This window comes from the organism of the source record quoted next, unplaced genomic scaffold, assembly GCF_019419815.1.
Source record: "Pyrus x bretschneideri cultivar Hongxiangsu unplaced genomic scaffold, Pyrus_bretschneideri_v1 Contig76, whole genome shotgun sequence".
NCBI lineage: Eukaryota > Viridiplantae > Streptophyta > Magnoliopsida > Rosales > Rosaceae > Pyrus > Pyrus x bretschneideri.
The window spans coordinates 424,729-444,160 of NW_025999816.1; the positions used below are offsets into that span (position 1 = coordinate 424,729).

The 19,432-nt window shown below is 36.2% G+C and overlaps 3 protein-coding genes across 4 annotated transcripts; 1 reads left to right on the forward strand and 2 right to left on the reverse strand.

Moving 5' to 3' along the window:
• Positions 1-847: 847 nt before the first annotated feature.
• Positions 848-5,357, forward strand: LOC103961760 (AT-hook motif nuclear-localized protein 10). The gene is made up of 6 exons (XM_009374351.3): positions 848-1,004; positions 1,621-2,230; positions 2,884-2,936; positions 3,677-3,808; positions 4,364-4,525; positions 4,706-5,357. The coding sequence occupies exons 2-6, from the start codon at positions 1,702-1,704 to the stop codon at positions 4,943-4,945; spliced, it is 1,116 nt and encodes a 371-aa protein (XP_009372626.2). The 5' UTR covers positions 848-1,004; positions 1,621-1,701; the 3' UTR covers positions 4,946-5,357.
• A 250-nt stretch (positions 5,358-5,607) lies between these two features.
• On the reverse strand, positions 5,608-8,635 carry LOC103961761 (short-chain dehydrogenase/reductase family 42E member 1). Of its 2 annotated transcripts, none has more exons than XM_048574885.1 (5): positions 8,299-8,635; positions 7,807-8,146; positions 7,164-7,444; positions 6,766-6,962; positions 5,608-6,231 (listed from the first exon to the last, which is right to left on the reverse strand). In XM_048574885.1, the coding sequence occupies exons 1-5, from the start codon at positions 8,486-8,488 to the stop codon at positions 5,785-5,787; spliced, it is 1,455 nt and encodes a 484-aa protein (XP_048430842.1). In that variant the 5' UTR covers positions 8,489-8,635; the 3' UTR covers positions 5,608-5,784. The 2 variants fall into 2 exon arrangements, with proteins under 2 accessions (XP_048430842.1, XP_048430841.1); XM_048574884.1 differs by having other exon boundaries at positions 7,164-7,441; positions 7,804-8,146.
• Positions 8,636-16,616: 7,981 nt separating this feature from the next.
• Positions 16,617-17,678, reverse strand: LOC103961759 (heavy metal-associated isoprenylated plant protein 44-like). The gene is made up of 3 exons (XM_009374350.3): positions 17,519-17,678; positions 17,145-17,217; positions 16,617-17,000 (listed from the first exon to the last, which is right to left on the reverse strand). The coding sequence occupies exons 1-3, from the start codon at positions 17,522-17,524 to the stop codon at positions 16,795-16,797; spliced, it is 285 nt and encodes a 94-aa protein (XP_009372625.1). The 5' UTR covers positions 17,525-17,678; the 3' UTR covers positions 16,617-16,794.
• Between the last annotated feature and the right edge of the window lie 1,754 nt (positions 17,679-19,432).

Sequence of the window (19,432 nt, forward strand, 5' to 3'; positions counted from 1 at the left end):
TATTACCAATAAATAAATAAAGAAAAATCCATGATCTCATGACAGCCACCAACTAACATTCGTTCCTTTGAAAATACCCAAATTAATTTCAAACAAAATCTAGTGACAGTCGGTTCAAACGAAATATCTATAATCCACATTAATTCAAACGAAATATGCACGAACCAAGCTAAATTAATTCATTCAAATAATTATTTGCTTCCGCTGCCCAACCCAAATTAGTTCAAACAAAATTTGCACAACACAAATTAAGAGATCAAACCAAATCTACACAACCCAAATTAAGAGATCAAAACCAAGCTAATTTTTTTCTTTTGGATTTCTGAGAGTCTTCCTCAGAGTTAGTGAATCGAGCTGGGTGAGGTGCGCTGTCGAGACGGTGAAAGGAAGCTCGTCGGGTGATGGCGAGGTCGCCGAGGTGGGGGACGTCGACGATGAGAAGAAACGGCATTGTGGTTTGGCGAAGGAGGAGATAAAGAATGACCAAAAGCAAAAAGGATCGAGCGAGAGGGAAGCGAAAGAGGGGAGAAGGAAGAAAAATAAAATAAAAAAGAAATCCGAGGGACAAAATCGAAATTTGGTTAAGTATGTGAGGGCAAAATTGAACGAACATTGTGCTTATGAACAGCATTTCAGTTGTTTTTCAGTTTTAGTATATATTGAATTTTTAAATATTAATTCAAAAGTTGGAAATAATCTTTATTTTATTACTATTATTTGAAATAAGGAAAAAATATTTTAATTTAAAAATAAAAATATATAATTTAACATAAAAATAAAAGATCAATTGACACACGTTTTGGCGTGTGCAAGTGACTAATTTCTAATAAAAGTCCGTAGAGGAAAAGGCACGAAATAAAAAGAAAATAAAAAATATCCGAATTAAAATATAACCAAATATTCAGATTTCTCGCATTTCTTAGAAAAAGGGCTTCGGAGCCCCTCTGTGTTTTCGGTCCGGAACCCTAGAATTTGCGCGTCGCCGTAATTTTTCTGAATTATTGGTAAGTCGAACGTATTTTTTGGGCTTATTTTTTTATTTTCCTTTATTTTCACTGTATTTTCTTAATGATTCTTTCACTGTAAATTGGCAAAAAATATATCTTATTTTTCTAAAAAACAAATTGTTCGTTGGTGGAAGTAAAATGCTGAATTTTGTTTCGTTTAAGCTTTAATGTTAAAATATTTTGCTTGATCTGTTCTGATACTTGAAAAAAAAAGCAAATGTAATTTTTTTTCCAGGTCATGTAATTCTGGAAGTTATTAGGGTTTGTTGTTGGTTGTGTAAATTAAGTTGGGCTTTTGGTTTTTACTCCCAGATTGGTGGGTAGTTGCTGTCAGGGTTAGGGTTTAGATACTTTTGGCAGAATGAGCTTACTTGGAATCTAACACCATCTTCTTCTTCTGCTTCTGCTTTGGTTTTCATTTTTGTTTTACTGTTCTTGAAAAATTCAGATAAATTGAATAACAATTTCTGTTTGAAAGAAAAGTTTTTATTTATTTATTTATTCATTTAGTGTGTATAATGTAGATTAGGGTTTGTAAATTGTGGTGATAAGAAAATGGTAAATTTCTTTGTACTGATCTGCTTTTTCTTTTTCTTTTTTAATTGTGTTTCAGGAGTTTTGGTTTGATGGAATTTTAGTACCAGTGAAAATTGCGAATATATAAAAAAAATTAAATTAAAAGAAAAAAGAAAAAATGTCAGGATCTGAGACGGGAGTGATGACTAGTAGGGAGCCGTTTCTGCAGAAAAGTACTCTTCAGTCACAGTCCGCCATTCAGAGCATGCGGTTGAACTTCAGTCCTGACGGCGGCTCCGCTCTCTACAAACCTGTCGCCGCCGCCACCTCACCTGCTTATCAGTCCTCAGCCGCCGCTTCCGGCGGAGGTGCTGTTGTGCCGGGGGGCGCCGGAGAGGCTGCAGTTATGGCCCCTGCTGCTGCTGCTGGGCTTAACATGAACACGGGTACTGAGCCTATGAAGAAGAAGAGAGGGAGGCCCAGGAAGTATGGGCCAGATGGCACAATGGCATTGGCTCTATCACCATCAGCCCCGCCTGTGACCGTCACCCAGCCCAGTGGTGGAGCATTTTCTCCTCCTCCTCTCCCTCCTGCCCCTGCCCCTCCTGGAGGAGGTTCTGCCTCACCACCACCCACTTCCACTTCCACCAAGAAATCAAGAGGCAGACCACCTGGTTCTTCCAAGAAGCAACAACTGGATGCTTTGGGTATCCTTTCCTTCCTTTTCCATTCTAAATTCTTAAATTCTTAAAATTTTAAATTCAATTGGGTTTTATTTATATCCTATGAATCTTATATTTTATTTTGTTTTAGTGCTGGGGTGCGTTTGGAATCTGCTTTGTTCTGGGTCTTTGATATTGTTATTATTTTTGTTTGGCAAATTTTCTGTGACGTAGGTTGGGGTTTCAGCCAACTTTACAGTGGCTTTGACTTGGTTTTATGTATCCAGATACGAAAAAACTTAGTTGTATGTACTTTTTTGTAATTTTTTACTTAATATCATCTGTATGGAAATCTGGAAGTTGTTCCCGTTTGGGTTTCTGACAGCAAATGAATGGATTTAATAATAAGGGATATATTTGCGGATGGCCTTTAATAAATAGAAAGGGGTACAACAAAGGTGGTATGCTTGAGATTCTTATATATCAAATTTACTTATCTGCCCTGGATTGCTGTATTGTCAACTAAACAAAATTTGTTTTACTGGTTCATTATATAACTTATAGATGCATGCATCCAGTGGCTATGGATCTTGTTTTAATGTTTCCCTTTCTAAGGCCAATTTTAATGTTGCTTTTTCGCTGCAAATAACTATATAATGATTACTGTACTATGGTTTACTTTGTTTTACTGTTTGTAGGATCTCCGGGATTTGGATTTACGCCACATGTTATCACTGTAAAAGCTGGGGAGGTTTCTACTTGCCCTTTTCTTTCTTTAATAACTTTGTTTTCGTATTCCCTGGTTGATCATCAATGCATCCATGCTTAGTCTGAGTAGTTTTTGAGCTAGAAATTTTATTTGATTGCATAATATATCTCTCTGCGACTTTAAACTAGTTCTTGTCCTTACAGTTTCCATGTTCTCTATATCCTGAGTAGCTGATCTCTTTCTTATTATGAACTTCTTTATTTGACTGATTATGCATGTCCTTCGATACGGTAAATGCATGTGTGATTTATCACTCACTGAATCTTGTTAAGCTCCTTTTTTCTGTCAACTGAAGTTCTGACTGCTTCGTCTGTTGCAATTAACGATATTTAGTTCCAATGGTTGGCAATGCTTGGTACATTTAATTCAAATATTTAGTTCCAAATTCAAATAATTCCGGTTTCTTAAATTTGCATAACATAGGAACTGAACATCTAGATTTACTATTTAGGGAGTAATTGGGCCATCGGAGTATTATGCTTTCCTTCACAATTTTCTGGGAATTTAGAACTTTAATCACAAAGTTCTCCTGAGGGTATCATTTGCCATGTCATGGTCAGATCCCACCTCAAGAGCTCATCATCAGTGAGCTAGCAGCTAATATGATTGAATGTCGCTAATTTTACATGCGCACCTGCTTTATTGTTTGGATGGCATACTCGTCATTTTTCTAGTTGATTACACTATATTGAATTTAAATTTTGATGCATTTAACCTTTCAGGATGTATGGTCAAAAATAATGTCATTCTCTCAGAATGGTCCTAGAGCTGTTTGCATCTTGTCTGCAACTGGAGCCATCTCTAATGTGACTCTTCGCCAACCGGCCACATCTGGTGGAACTGTAACATATGAGGTTTGTAAGATTGCTTTGTCTTGTCTGTTGGCCCTTCCTTGTATCCAAGTTGAACCTTTACATATGATACGTTGACTTTTTCATACAGTTTTGTTGTATGCTGGGCCTCAATAGCTGTTCTCTGGGAGCATTTACTGTGGATTAATATTCCAAGTCTCTCTCGGAACAGTTGTGTTTATGTTACGATACATGACTACGCCTATACTGATGAGTTTATGTCGCCATGTTCTGACATGATTATTTAAGTTTGGTTTGAGAACTTTGGAACACCGAAGGTTTAAATTAATGAAATAGTTACTATCTGGGTTCCCCTCTAGGAGCATGTAATTAAAAGCTTGTTTGCTCTTCAGTCAGATGTAAGATTCAGTATGTGTCACAATTCGTCACAAAATTGAGTTAAACGCCAAAGTTATTGTTTTTCCATGAGTAATTATCATTAAATTTCTGTTAATCATTTGGTAATTACCATGGGGATTGGGTTCATCGTTTGTATAATTTCTACCTATGAGTTCTCTCCTGCTAATTCCGTTTTATCATATGAATTTTCATATGCAGGGGAGGTTTGAAATTCTGTCACTCTCAGGCTCGTTTCTTCTATCTGAAATTGGTGGTCAACGGAGTAGAACTGGGGGCTTAAGTGTGTCGTTATCTGGCCCAGATGGCCGAGTTTTAGGTGGGGGTGTGGCAGGTCTTCTGACTGCTGCCTGCCCTGTTCAGGTATGTTTTATTTTTAGTTTGTACTTGTTATGTGAAAATTAATAGTTGAAGGAAATGGAGCATGTTGGAAGATTTTCCATGACGTGTGGGTTTATAAATTTTGAATCTAGACATAGTACGAGCCATATTTTATTTTCCATAATAGAATCAGTGATTTTGGGGATTCCCAATCCATTGCAGGTGGTAGTCGGAAGTTTTGCTGCAGATGGTCGGAAAGAATCAAAGACGGCAAACCAAATGGAGCCTTCATCTGTAGCACCGAAGTTTGATCCGGGCAGTGGGCCAACAGGGGCAAGTAGCTCCCAGTCACGTGGAACTCTCAGTGAATCTTCAGGCGGGCCTGGAAGTCCGCTTAACCAGAGCACAGGAACCTGCAATAACAATAACCCGCAAGGCATGTCAAGCATGCCATGGAAGTGAACGGTTTGGTAAAACTCGAGGCAGGCCTTTTCACTAATTTGTGCAGTAGGCATGATCAGCGGATGTTGTTTTTCTTAACTTTATTCGAGTCTATAGGGCAGGAACCCGTTGTAGTTTCAGCGCCGTGTGTTGTATGACTAGTAGAATAAGGAATGTAGAATACTTTGCAGCTTGACCTTATAGAGGAGAAATGGCCGGCTGAAAAGTGTCAACCAGGTAGCAAGAGGTGTGTGTGAATTAGAAAGTAGATTAAGTCTTGTGATTGTAGGACTTAATTATTAAGATTAATGATTAATTAGGATGAGTTAGTGATCTAGTTTATCACGCGTTTCGCTTGTTGTAATCTTTGTTGACCCTTGGATTATCCTGCTCAACTTCGACCTGTTCTCTAATGTAATATGCTTTAATTTTATTTTTTCCCCTCTATCCCTTTCTTGCTTTAATTTTATTTACACGTCGTGTGAAGTTATTAGAAATGATCATTGCCCATATTGTGAGCTTCACCTGAATCAACGATTAAGAGTCGTCCGCGCATGTCCTTGTCATGAACTTAAAATTGTTGAAATTTCTATCCAATCCCTGCTCCTAAGTAACTTCAGTTTTATTTTCTCCTACCACGAGAAACAAATGTGAATGCTTAAAGGAACCAAAAACAAGAGTCATTTGCATTTGTTTCCGGCTTCGGAAACTTGGAAACGAAGAGAATAGTATTGCTTCAACTTTCTTCGGAAACATAGCTGTTTTTCTACCTCTCAAGTCATGGAGGCCATGTTCTTTTACACAACACATACATAAAACCACCGTCATACAATTGTACTACACTGCAGGCATGCTGCTGATTAAGGAGCTCCTGCCTTCCGGGCTCTCTTCAACAGAAAACGTAAGGAGAAAAACCCAAGCGCAAATGTCTGCCAAAACCATCCTCTTGAGTTAGCTGGGTCCACCCTTTTGGCCAGGTGCCACGCGTACACACCCTCTACGATGTGTAGTGCTGCAGCTACAAGGAATGCAATCCTTAATACTCGCATTGACCGGAAGACGAAGAGGCTAATAGCTCTGAAGAGTGGCACTGGCCCAATGTCTGGCAAATAAGCAGCACAAAACAGCGTGGCCATTCCGATCACACAAAATAGCCATGTGTAAATTGTTGGGCCATCCAGAGTTTTCCGTTTCCTCTCTTGCCAGTACGAGATTGTAGCAGCCATGCCCTCTCGAGGAGTCACCATTGGGACATATCCAAGTTCCTCCTTAGCCTTAAGGAAAGAGAAGTAATGTGTAACGCCAACCTGTAATATAACGAATTCAGCAAATGTTGGCAGTGACTGAATAAAAATAATTGGATTCACAACACGTGTCTACATACGATATAGATGTACAGTCTCAATCAATAATACCACGTCCAAACTAACAAAAATATCTGAGTGTGAGGTGTCCCTTTAATCAATTGATGGTTTTCTCATATGATTCGAGTCACGCTATTTCTTAGAGCTTGATTTCTCTCGGGATGAACCAATATAGCCAAGAGAAACTGATAATCAGGATATAGAAGCTTGCCACGCCCTTGAGATAAAAGAACGTAACCACGGTATCACTTCAAACAGTGAACAAGTAAATACGGTCCGGTGAATCAGAAATTATAATTAAGACGAGGGAAGTCATGTGTGCTAGATGGACAGTCTTTTCGACTTAAACCAAAATTATATTAACCCTCTCCATTGCAGACCTTATTGTTGAAAATTGAGAGGGTAGAATTTTGAATGGATATATGCATTAACCAAATCTATTCAGCCAAACACTAGAAAAGGAAGGAATAAGCAAACCTTGTAAACTTCAGCAGGAAGGATGAAAGGCTGCGGAAGCCACCATCGATTCAACCATGGATATAATAGAGTATAGACTGCCCAGAAAACCCTTCCCAAAAGAAGCGCACGAGGTACAGACAAAGAAGCATTAGGTAGGTCATATTTCAAGCTTCTCAGCAAAGGTCGGATGAACTCAAAGCTGTTGACTGGAGACCCTGTAAGAAAGGTTGGTTTTTTCCTTTTACATTTCAGATAATAATATTACTCATAATGTCTAAGAAAGAGAGATTTTAGTACAATAATATGTATCTAGACTCTTAAGACTTTTAAACTTATCCGTATTGGCAAACCAGTTAACAGGATGAGAAATAAAAGCAACTAAATTAATAGAGATAATGTAAGGGCTGCGTTGTTACCGTCAGACACAAAATAGGGCTGGCCAGCAGCTATGGGATGCCCTTCTTTATTTTTCCCAGGAATGTCATCCAAAAGTCCCATGCTTGCCATTATCAGCGCAAGTACTAGATTATCCACATAAATCCAGTCTGTTTTCACATTTGGTTCGCCAATTTTGAACAGAATCAGGCCTAACTTTGCCAGAGACACTATCCTTGGAAAGTGCCTTTCTTCACCTGGTCCATAGATAGCAGCTGGACGAACTGCACAGGTATAAAGACACTTCCCAGTCTTCTTCCTATATGAGATTGAAACAACCAGTCCTCAATATATAATCAAGCTACGATAAAATAATTATGGGAGAAGCGAATACAACACTCCTTCGCGCACATATCCTAAGTTAAACAAATTCATCACGCACAGAAAAGGTTGTGTCGCGAATACAACACTCTTTCGTTAACACACATATCCTAAGACACAAATTCCCATCACACTAGAATGACCATAAAGTAACCAACACCATCTCTTGCTCGTTTCTCGTACACTGAACCTAAGACAAACAAATTCCAAGTACACTAGAGTGTCCTTACTAACAAACACTATCGAACACTTACTGGAATAAGACATTAAGAACGATTGCAATTGAAAATACTTACTTACTTGAAAGGACGAGCATTGTACTTTAAGACCAACTGCTCGGCAATTGATTTACTCCGGCCATATGGATCGACATGGTTGTCCATAGGGAAATAGCGCAAGGCCTCGTTCCCATTGACAATCTCCCGTCCCCCAAACACAACATTATATGTGCTCACATAAACAAGCCTTTGAATCCCGAACTCGAGACACGCGTCCAAGATATGGCAGGTTCCATTTATGTTGACCTCATCGACACGACCGAACTGCAGCATTTCTTTTCCTGACATGCCATACGAAGCAAGGTGGAACACACAGTCTGCTCCCCGCAGAGCTTTTTCCACATCCTTTTTCTGGGTTACATCCCCTACACATTCATAATTCATACGTTTTCATAAATATAAAAACTTCCAATAAAACCCAAAAGTGAAAACAGGAACTGAAAACGAAATGGTTATTAGATTAAGAAAAAAGAGAAGGGAAAAAGAAACGAAATTAGAATTGGGAGGAAGACTAAACCTTGGACGCAGTGGACGCCGTGCTGGCGGAGGCGATCGGACCAAGGAGAAGCTGTGCGGAGATCAAAGGCTCGGACTTGGTGAGCACCTCTCCGGAGCAGCTCCAAGCAGAGTGCGGAGCCTACGAAGCCCAACCCACCGCTGACCACAAAAGTGTTGCCCTCTATGCCTTCGTTCTCGCTCAGGTGCATCTTCTCTCTCACTCTCACTCTCTCTCTCTCTCTTCTGTAAGAGTGAATGAGTAAGATTGTTTAATCGAATCAGAACTCCCAACTCCCAACTCAGATCACAATAAAAGTGAGAAATCAGATCACAACAAAAGAAATTGATGTGGCGAGTCTGTATGCTTTCAATTCTTCATTGATTATTTACCCAAAAACACTTTCAAATAGTTTTCATTTTTTATTTTTGTTTAATCTGTCATTTTCCTATACAGTGGTATGAACTAAAACTAATGATAATTTTAATTATATTTTAAAATTTATTAAGAAAATAAATTGTTTAACAAATTTTAAAATAGTGTTTTTCACTAATGAAATATAGCTGAATATGCGAAAGCATTCCCCATGTTTTTTCTGAAGCGCAATTCCAATGCGTAAAGGCTCTCATTAGCAAGGATCAAGATCTCCGTCGAATCCTCTTTTGGGGATCATGGGATCAAGTAATTATGTCAATTCATCGTAATCAGTTTTCGTTAGGTACTATTTATATTAAATTTTGAATTTGAAATAATTTTTGATCGCACGATGTATAATGAACAGACATGATTATTTGATCTTCGGGATCCCCACAAAGAGGATTCGGCAGGGATCCTTATCCCATTAGTAATATGTAATTAAATCCCCTCAAGTGAATAACTAACTTTATTGAATAATAATTGTCTATTGCATCTTCACCCTACACTGAATAGCTCATGTAATTTATATTAAAATATTAGTATTTTTTATTTTATAAAATAATAAAAAATATTTTTATTTTGTAATTTTGGATAGGATTTTTAATAGATTTCGTTACGTCATGTGTCTTTATCCGAAAGTATATATAGTTCAAATAGATTTCGAAAGATTTTTATCCAATTCCATCAAGCCGTGTGTTATTACCTTTTTAGAATTGTTCAACATAGATTTTTGATAAGACTTTTAACCAATCCCACCGCGCCAGATGTTATTGTCTGTTTAGAATCTTTGAGAATAGATTTCGATAATATTTTTAACAAATCACAGCGTGTCACGTGACATTATCTATAACTTAATTCTTTCTTTTTTCTCCATATAATCCATCATCCATCCTAAGAAATCACATACTAAAATCAAAATCTCTCAAATCTATCTCTCTATCCTTCTTCATAGTTTAAAAAATGGGAAGTTTTAGGTACTCCAAATTTTCATTCTATACTCCTCACAGGTGTATTTTTATTTCTAAATATAGAAAGTTTGGAGTATAGAATAAAAATTTTAGGATGTCAATAACAATTCCTTAAGAAAATATGCAAATTAAAATATAACCAAATATTCGCATTTCTTAGAAAAAGGGCTTATTTGCGTGTCGCCCTAATTTTTCTGAATTATTGGTAAGTCGAAAGTATTTTTTGGGCTTAGTTTTCGATTTTCCTTAATTTTTACTGAATTTTCTTAATGATTCTTTCACTGTAAATTGGCAAAAAATATATCTTATTTTTCTAAAAAAACAAATTGTGGTGGAAGTAAAATGCTGAATTTTGCTTGATCTGTGCTGATATTTGAAAAAAAAAAAAAAGCAAATGTAATTTTTTTTCCAGGTCTTGTAATTCTGGAAGTTATTAGGGTTTGTTGTTGGTTGTGTAAATTAAGTTGGGCTTTTGGTTTTTACTCCCAGATTGACGGGTAGTTGCTGTCAGGGTTAGGGTTTAGATACTTTTGGCAGAATGAGCTTACTTCGAATCTACCACCATCTTCTTCTTCTGCTTCTACTTTGGTTTTCCATTTTGTTTTACTGGTTCTTGAAGAATTCAGATACTAAATTGAATAATACTAATTTCTGTTTGAAAGAAAACTTTTATTTATTTATTTATTCGTTATGTGTGTAGAATGTAGATTAGGGTTTGTAAATTGCGGTGATAAGGAAATGGTAAATTTCTTTGTACTGATCTGCTTTTTTTTTTCAGGGATTTTGGTTTGATGGAATTTTAGTACAAGCGAAAATTGCGAATTTAAAAATAAAATAAAATAAAATAAGAAGAAGAAAAGAAAAAATGTCAGGATCTGAGACGGGAGTGATGACCAGTAGGGAGCCGTTTCTGCAGAAAAGTCCTCTTCAGTCAGAGTCCGCCATTCAGAGCATGCGGTGGAACTTCAGTCCTGACGGCGGCTCCGCTCTCTACAAACCTGTCGCCGCTGCCACCTCACCTGCTTATCAGTCCTCAGCCGCCGCTTCCGGCGGAGGTGCTGTTGTGCAGGGGGCGCCGGAGAGGGTGCAGTTATGGCCACTGCTGCTGCTGCTGCTGCTGCTGGGCTTAACATGAACATGGGTACTGAGCCTATGAAGAAGAAGAGAGGGAGGCCCAGGAAGTATGGGCGAGATGGCACAATGTCATTGGCTCTATCACCATGAGCCCCGCCTGTGACCGTCACCCAGCCCAGTGGTGGAGCATTTTCTCCTCCTGCTCCTGCCCTTCCTTTTGGAGGAGGTTCTGCCTCACCACCACCCAATTCCACTTCCACCAAGAAATCAAGAGGCAGACCACCTGGTTTTTCCAAGAAGCAACAATTGGATGCTTTGGGTAACCTTTCCTTCCTTTTCCATTCTAAATTCTTAAATTCTTAAATAAATTTAATTGGGTTTTATTTATATCCTATGAATCTTATATTTTATTTTGTTTTAGTGCTGGGGTGCACTTGGAATCTGCTTTGTTCTGGGTCTTTGATATTGTTATTATTTTTGTTTAGCAAATATTTCTGTGACGTAGGAGTAAAAGAGTAAGAAATTGATGTGGGCAGCTGTATCACATTAGTAGATACGCTTTCAATTCTTCATTGATTATTTACCCAAAAACCGTAACACTTTCAATAGTTTTCATTTTTTATTTTTGTTTAATCTGTCATTTTCCTATACAGTTGTATGAACTAAAACTAATGCTAATTTTAATTATATTTTAAAATTTATTAAGAAAATAAATAGTTTAACAAATTTTAAAATAGTGTTTATCGCGTCAACTAATGAAATATAGTTGAATGTAGCTCTTAGGCTCCGTTTCGTTTTGCGAAAAGCAATTTATGGGAAAGCATTCCCCATGTTTTTTCTTTAAGAGCAGTTACAATGCGTAAAAGTTCTCATTAGCGGTAGGTACTTCAATCCCCTTAAGTGAATAATAACTGCTTTTAATGAACAGTAATTACCTACTGCATTTTCATCCCTATACTGAATAGCTCAATCAATTCATATTAAAATATTAGTATTTTTTATTTTATAAAATAATAAAAAAAATATTTTTATTTTGTAATTTAGGATAGGATTTTTAATCGATCTTGTCATGCTAAATGTCTTTATCTGAAAGTACAATTTTTTGTGATAGATTTCGATAAGATTTTTATCCAATTCCTTCGAGCCACATGTCGTTACCAGTTTAGAATCGTTAAGGATAGATTTTAGAAAAGATTTTTAACTAATGTTGTCGCACCACGTGTCACTGTTGATTTAGAATCTTTGAGGATAGATTTCCAATAAGCTTGTTTTTGTGGTTATAGAGGTAGTCACTACCCTACTCAGATGGATTGTTGAGCCACACAACGACATTTTGGATCCTAACTCAGGCCACATGTCTAAGATGCTTAAGTATTTAAAGTTTTAAAACGTGTCTAATAAAAAATTTAAGCATCTTAGATATGAGGCCCGAGTTGGAATCCAAAATATTGTTAAATTTTTTAGTAGACATGTTTTAAAACTTTAAATACTTAAGCATCTTAGATATTTTGGATTCCAACTTGGGCCACATGTCTAAGATGCTTAAATTTTTTATTTGGAATGTCCTCATTGGTTATTCGTATTTAAAGTTTCAAAACATTTTTGGTGTTCCATGGAGAGTCAAAAATGTTTTGGGACTCTACATACGAACAACCATTGAGGACATCCTAACAAAAAATTAAGTATCTTAAACATGTGACTTGAGTTAGGATCCAAAATGTCGTTGTGTGGCTTATCAATCCATCTAAGTAGGGTAGTGACTACCTCTATAACCACAAAAACAAGCTCATTGTCAATTACAGAACCAATAATCTTAAAAGGTTCTCATGGTGACATTTGCTACTATATGATCATCCTATCCCATCAAGAATGGAAAATCAAGTAAGGAACAGTCACGGTATTTTTCTTCGATTATTTAACCTATAACATTGGAAAATACAGTTTATGAAACGAGATGTAAAATTACAATTTAATTTTAAACGTAACACTAGATTATGACTATTCCAATTACTTACCTAAACTTTTTAACTTACAAATGAAAAAAAATCCCTTTGAAAGATGCTGCTATGGAACAAAAGCCTATCAATAACAAGTCTTATCATGGATCTGTAATAAGAATGCCACTGAGACTTCCTAGTACATTGGCAACCAATATATACCTATAAGATGCTAATTATGCTCTATACAATAATTTGTAACAGAAAAATGTTTAAGAACATATCATTTCAATTGAATTAAAAGGTTGTTGGAACTTGGAATTACTCATTTTCAACATTTGTTTGTATGTATTCTCATATTTGACAGTTTGTTTTGTTGCTACAAAGCACTATAATCCTTTGGTATGTTTATTAATTGCTTTTAATATTATTTTCCTTAATTTCACTTCTCCTTTACGTGTTTCGTAAATTTTTTTCGCATTGGAAGATTCTCGATGATGTTTTTTATTCTTACTTGTGTTTGTGTTTGTTTTTTCGACTTTGTTGTGCATTTTCATGGCATACATAAGTTTATAGTAAAAAAAGTTATTAGCACAAGAATTTAAAGGTAACATCAATTTATTTATGTTTACCTTTTTTGTTTCTGAACTTTAGTGATTGTTATGTGAATGTGTTGTTGATTGTAGTCACCAAACACCTAAAATCTGCAAGCAGGCATGCTGATGCATATTATTTTTGAATATCCGGAGTACCGAGGGTGATGTGTGAGGGATTTGGGCTTAATTGTTGTCCTCTCGAGTAACAAGCTGATGATCCCAAAACCTCGAGAAGACAACAATTACGCCCAAATCCCTCGCGCATCACCCTTGGTACTCCGGATATTCAAAAATAATGTGCATCAGCTTGCCTGCTTGCAAAATTTAGGTGTCTGGTGACCTGCAAATAGCAACACATTCACATAACAATGACTTAAAATCAGAAACAAAAAAGGTAAAAGACAAATAAATTGGTGTTACCTTTAAATTCTTCTCCTAATAACTTTTTTTTATTATAAACTTGTGTATGCCATGAAAATGCACAACAAAGTTGGAAAAAAAAACAAACACAATTAAGAATCAAAAACATCGTCCAAAGTCTTTCATTGCGAAAAAAATTTAAGAGAAACGTAAAGGAAAAGTGGAATTAAGGAAAATAATATTAATAAAAGCAATTAATAAACATACCAAATTATTATAGTGCTTTGTAGCAACAAAACAAACTATCATATATGAGAATACATCACTCCGGTAATAAGTGTTTGCGTGAACAAACAAACGTTGAAACTGAGTAATTCCAAGTTCCAACAATCTTTTAATTCAATCAAAATGATATGTTCTTGAACATTTTTCTGTTACAAATTATTGTATGGAGCATAATTAGCATCTTATAGGTATATATTGGTTGCCAATGTACTAGGAAGTCTCAGTGGCATTCTTATTCCAGATCCATTGTCACATCCCACCCCGGGCGGATCACTTCCCGGGCCCGCTCCACCACCGTAGCACGATATTGTCCGCTTTGGGCTTACCATTCCCTCACGGTTTTGTTTTTGGGAACTCACGAGCAACTTCCCAATGGGTCATCCATCATGGGATTGCTCTAGCCCCCTTCTCGCTTAACTTCGGAGTTCCTACGGAACCCGAAGCCAATGAGTTCCCAAAAGGCCTCGTGCTAGGTAGAGATGTGAATATACATTTAAGGATCACTCCCCTGGGCGATGTGAGATGTTACAATCCACCCCCCTTAGGGGCCCGACGTCCTCGTCGGCACACTTCCGGCCAGGGATTGGCTCTGATACCAAACTGTCACATGCCGGCCCGGGGCGAATCACTTCCCGGGCCCGCTCCACCACCGTAGCACGATATTGTCCGCTTTGGGCTTACTATTTCCTCATGGTTTTGTTTTTGGGAACTCACGAGCAACTTCCCATTGGGTCACCCATCATGGGATTGCTCTAGCCCCCTTCTCGCTTAACTTCAGAGTTCCTACGGAACCCGAAACTAGTGAGCTCCCAAAAGGCCTCGTGCTAGGTAGAGATGTGAATATACATTTAAGGATCACTCCCCTGGGCGATATGGGATGTTACATCCATGATAAGACTTGTTATTGATAGGCTTTTGTTCTATAGCAACACATTTCAAAGGGATTTTTTTTTTCTTTTTCATTTGCAAGTTAAAAGGTCTAAGTAAGTAATTGGAATAGTCACAATCCAGTGTTACGTTTAAAACTGAATTATAATTTTTGTCTCGTTTCATAAACTGTATTTTTTAATGTTATAGGTTAAAGAATCGAAGAAAAAGACTGTGATTGTTCCCTACTTGATTTTCCATCTTGCAAGTTGCAGGGATGGGATGATCATATAGTAGCAAATGTCACCATGAGAACCTTTTAAAGGTTATTGGTTCCGTAACTAAGAATGAGCTCGTATTTGTGGCGACAAAGGTCACTACTCTACTTCAATGGGATTTTGGATTCCAACTCGGGCCACATGTTTAGGATGCTTAAATTTTTTATTAGGGATGTCCTCATTGGTTGTTCGTATTTAAAATTTTAAAACATTTTTGGTGTTCCATGGAGAGTCAAAGATGTTTTGGGACTCTAAATACGAACAACCAATGAGAACATCCTAATAAAAAAAAACTTAAGTATCTTAGACATGTGGCCCGAGTTAGGATCCAAAATGTCGTTGTGTGGCTCCTCAATCCATCTGAGTAGGGTAGTGACTACCTCTTTAACCACAAAAACAAGCTCATTTTCAATTACAGAACCAATATGATCATCCCATCCCGGCAAGAATGGAAAATCAAGTAGGGAACAGTCATGATATTTTTCTTCCATTATTTAACCTATAACATTGGAAAATAGAGTTTATGAAACGAGACGCAAAATTACAATTCAATTTTAAATGTAACACTGAATTATGACTATTCCAATTACTTACCTAGACCTTTTAACTTTCAAATGAAAAAAAAAATCCCTTTCAAAGGTGCTGCTATAGAACAAAAGCCTATCAATAACAAGTCTTATCGTGGATCTGGAATAAGAAAGCCACTGAGACTTTCTAGTACATTGGCAACCAATATATAACTATAAGATGCTAATTATGCTCTATACAATAATTTGTAACAGAAAAATGTTCAAAAACATATCATTTCAATTGAATTAAAAGGTTGTTGGAACTTGGAATTACTCATTTTTCAACATTTTTTTGTTCACTCAAATACTTATTACCGGAGTAATGTATTCTTATATTTGGCAGTTTGCTTTGTTGCTACAAAGCACTATATTCCTTTGGTATGTTTATTAATTGCTTTTATTAATATTATTTTCCTTAATTTCACTTTTCCTTTACATCTCACCTAAATTTTGTTCGCAGTGGAAGATTCTGGATGATGTTTTTTATTCTTACTTGTGTTTGTTTTTTCAACTTTGTTGTGCATTTTATGTAGGGGTAAGCTAGTGAGACTAAATTAATTTCTAAATTAAATTTTGTAAACTAAATGATGTGGTTGTTGATGATTGGATTATTACTTAAATATTGATTAACATACTTATTTTCTATTAATAACACATCATTTAATTTATAAATTTAATTTAAAATTTTAATCTTCCTAGCTTACCTTTTATATTGGGACTCCTCGGCTAATACAGATGGATGATGCTTTTGGTTCTCTCTATTTGTTATCGTGCCCAGAAGTGGTGGCTTATTACTTTTTCTTTGTTTCGACTTGCTTACCGTCAGGGTATTTTTATAATCGTGCTCGCTGTTAATGAAAAAGAGTTGAAGAAAAAAGCTATGTATTATAATTAATTTTTGAATGCATAAAGATAGGATATATTATCCACGCACATTTTTTTAATTTTCAACTGTTAAATCGAATAAATTAAATAAGATCAAATGATATAAATTAACAAAAGCGTGTAAGAGCTAAATTTTTTGTGTAAATAGCACTAACCTAAATATAATTTCTCACTCGCTCGATCTATATCTATTTAAATGTATCACCCATATTTATATATAGGCACTCCTTTTCTTAACTTGCAATAAAGAGAAAAAGAAAAAGAAAAGGAAGTTGTAAATTCTAGAAGTTGAAGTTGTTGAATCTGATCAAGCTTCCATAACTGGCGCTGGCGTAAGCAGAGAGGAGCTCGTTTTGTGGAGACCAGAAATCGGCTTTCAGTCCTCCTCTCTTGATCGCTTTCAGTAATTTGTTTCTGTGCAGATATCCTGCGGCTGTTGTTACCACCACCTTCTGACTGTATGCGTCTACTTCCACCTTTTCTATCCCTGCACCATGCAATCAAATGAATCACATTCACCACTAATATTACCAAGTAATTAATAAGTCAATTAAATATTAATTGTACTATAAACTACCTACGTAATCACTATATGTATGAGTAATGCAATGCATGAAGGTTGATGGACTACCTCTCAATTTTGAAAGGCATTTTCTAAGTCGCTTCTCATGTATGCCAACCATCTCCACCTTCAATTCCACTGTCTGCAAAGTCAAATTACTGTAAAATTAACAAGACTTGAAGGGGAATAACCTTATAAGTGAAATGATAACCGTACAAGTCGTTTCTTGTTCTACACACCTCTTTATTTTTAACAGTGTGATTGAATAAATCAACAAAAAAAATAAAATGAACAGGATTAACCAGTAGTGCGTAAGGGGTGCAAAAATGTGTGTGGTTATGGTTTCCTTAAAATTAACCAAATGGTGGGCAAGAACAGATTTTTTAGATGATTAGATCAATAACCGAGTATCGAGCAATAAAAATACGTTGTTATGTAATTACCTCCATTGTCGAGAGAGATACTTTTGCAGACTGGAAATGATTAACTGATGATGTATGTATATGATGCTTGAGAATATATAATATTTTCAATTGGTATAGAAGGAAAGAATGGGGAACCTAAATATCAATAGAGATAGAGCGCAGGGCATTTTATACCCGGAGGAGGGGGAGGGCGAGGGCCGGGGGACAGGGAAACAGTAATAAAGTGAGTGATGCTGGTTTTTAGTACTCCCCACAAAACCATCATCTGCTTTGTTTGCTTTGCTTTTTCAAAATTAACCCCCATCCTCATCCCAGAACAAGAAGCTCAAGCTTCTAGGGAATTATTGCCTTTGACCGTCCAACTTACCTTTCTTTTTTCCCTTATTCTTTTCTTTCGCTTATAGGACATAGGAATTAGGGATTAGGAACTAGGAACAATGGGGATTGTCTCAAGGGAAAATCATCAACCAGTGAAATCCTGCGGCATGCATATACAATGTTTGGAGAGCTTTCATAGTATTTCAATAATCTGAATTGTCTAATTTTTAAGTCTTTTTTTAAAGATTATCTTAAAAAGCACACTTGAATTTAAATCTATTTAACCATATGATAACTGGTTGTCATTTTCGTGTTTTCTTTGAATATTGTCTTCTTTCTTTTTTTTCACTACAATTTGATGTCTAAATGATTTTGAATTCGTCTAGTTTTTTTTTTTTTTCCCCAAGAATTATCTATGAATGATCAATGAATTACAAAACCGACTATTCAGATCATTGAAATAAAAATTGAAGCAGCTGATACCATAAAATATCCCTCGGATAAGGTTATCTAAGAGAGCCCTCAATATAACATGAAAAAGAAACTATATGTATGTGTGGTGACATGCATGTTTACCTATGCTAGCTATATACTCTTTAGTTGATAAAGACAAAGTGATCCCTCGATCTCCATGTAATGTTGCATTGACCAAGCATGCTTCATACTTGTCCTCGTTGCGAACTGCAAGGTGGGGAAAAGGAAAAAGGAGTAAGGTAAAAGAGAAAAGAGAATAAATTAAAACCTCAAGCATGGAAAACATACTAGTCTGCAAGTTTGGAATTTTTGGGTTCCTTCTTCTATGCACCTAGCTTGCTTACCACATCAATATTAGATGCTACGGTTTTAAGGGAAGATTTGAATTGGTGCTTGTGTGTCATCCTCATCTAGTGAACCTTTTTTTTCTTAAAACGAAACACGCTTAAACTGGAGCTTGTAGTTTAATTAATTACTTTAGAACTTTCACTTCATTTAAATTCTAAATTCAATTATCCACCATCTACTATTTTGGGTAAAAGGACACACACATAAAGAATCATTTGAAAGGAGGTCTAACCAAACAACATAGAAATAAAACTCAACATAATGTCCTAAACATCTTAAGTAACCAAATTACTAGGGCCGGTTGGTTGTAAACTTGTAGGCAAATGGTAGCCTAACAAAAACGAATAAATAAAGATACCTGTGCAATTAAATGAAAAGAAAAATAAATAAAGATTCATAACTAATATTTAACATCCGAAACACTATTAACACAACTGGGGTGGTGGCGCAGTTGGCTAGCGCGTAGGTCTCACCCCATTTTTTTTTCCTTCAGATTAATTAGTATTACATGCGCGCTTGTATTGCCAAAGGAAAGAAAGTAGGGGTGCAATTTAGAGTGGGTCAATTCGGGTAGTTTTGATGTAGGCGTTTTCTTTTTTAAATTTTTTGGATTAAACATTTGTTCCTTTTAAAAATTTGATTAAACATTTGTTCCTTTTAAAAATTTGATTAAACATTCTTCCTACAGTTAAGGTGCCACTTATTTTATAAGTAACATCTTTTTAATGCCATATTACACGATTTTCTATTATGATGTACCTTTAATTAATTAATAATTATCATGTTAATATC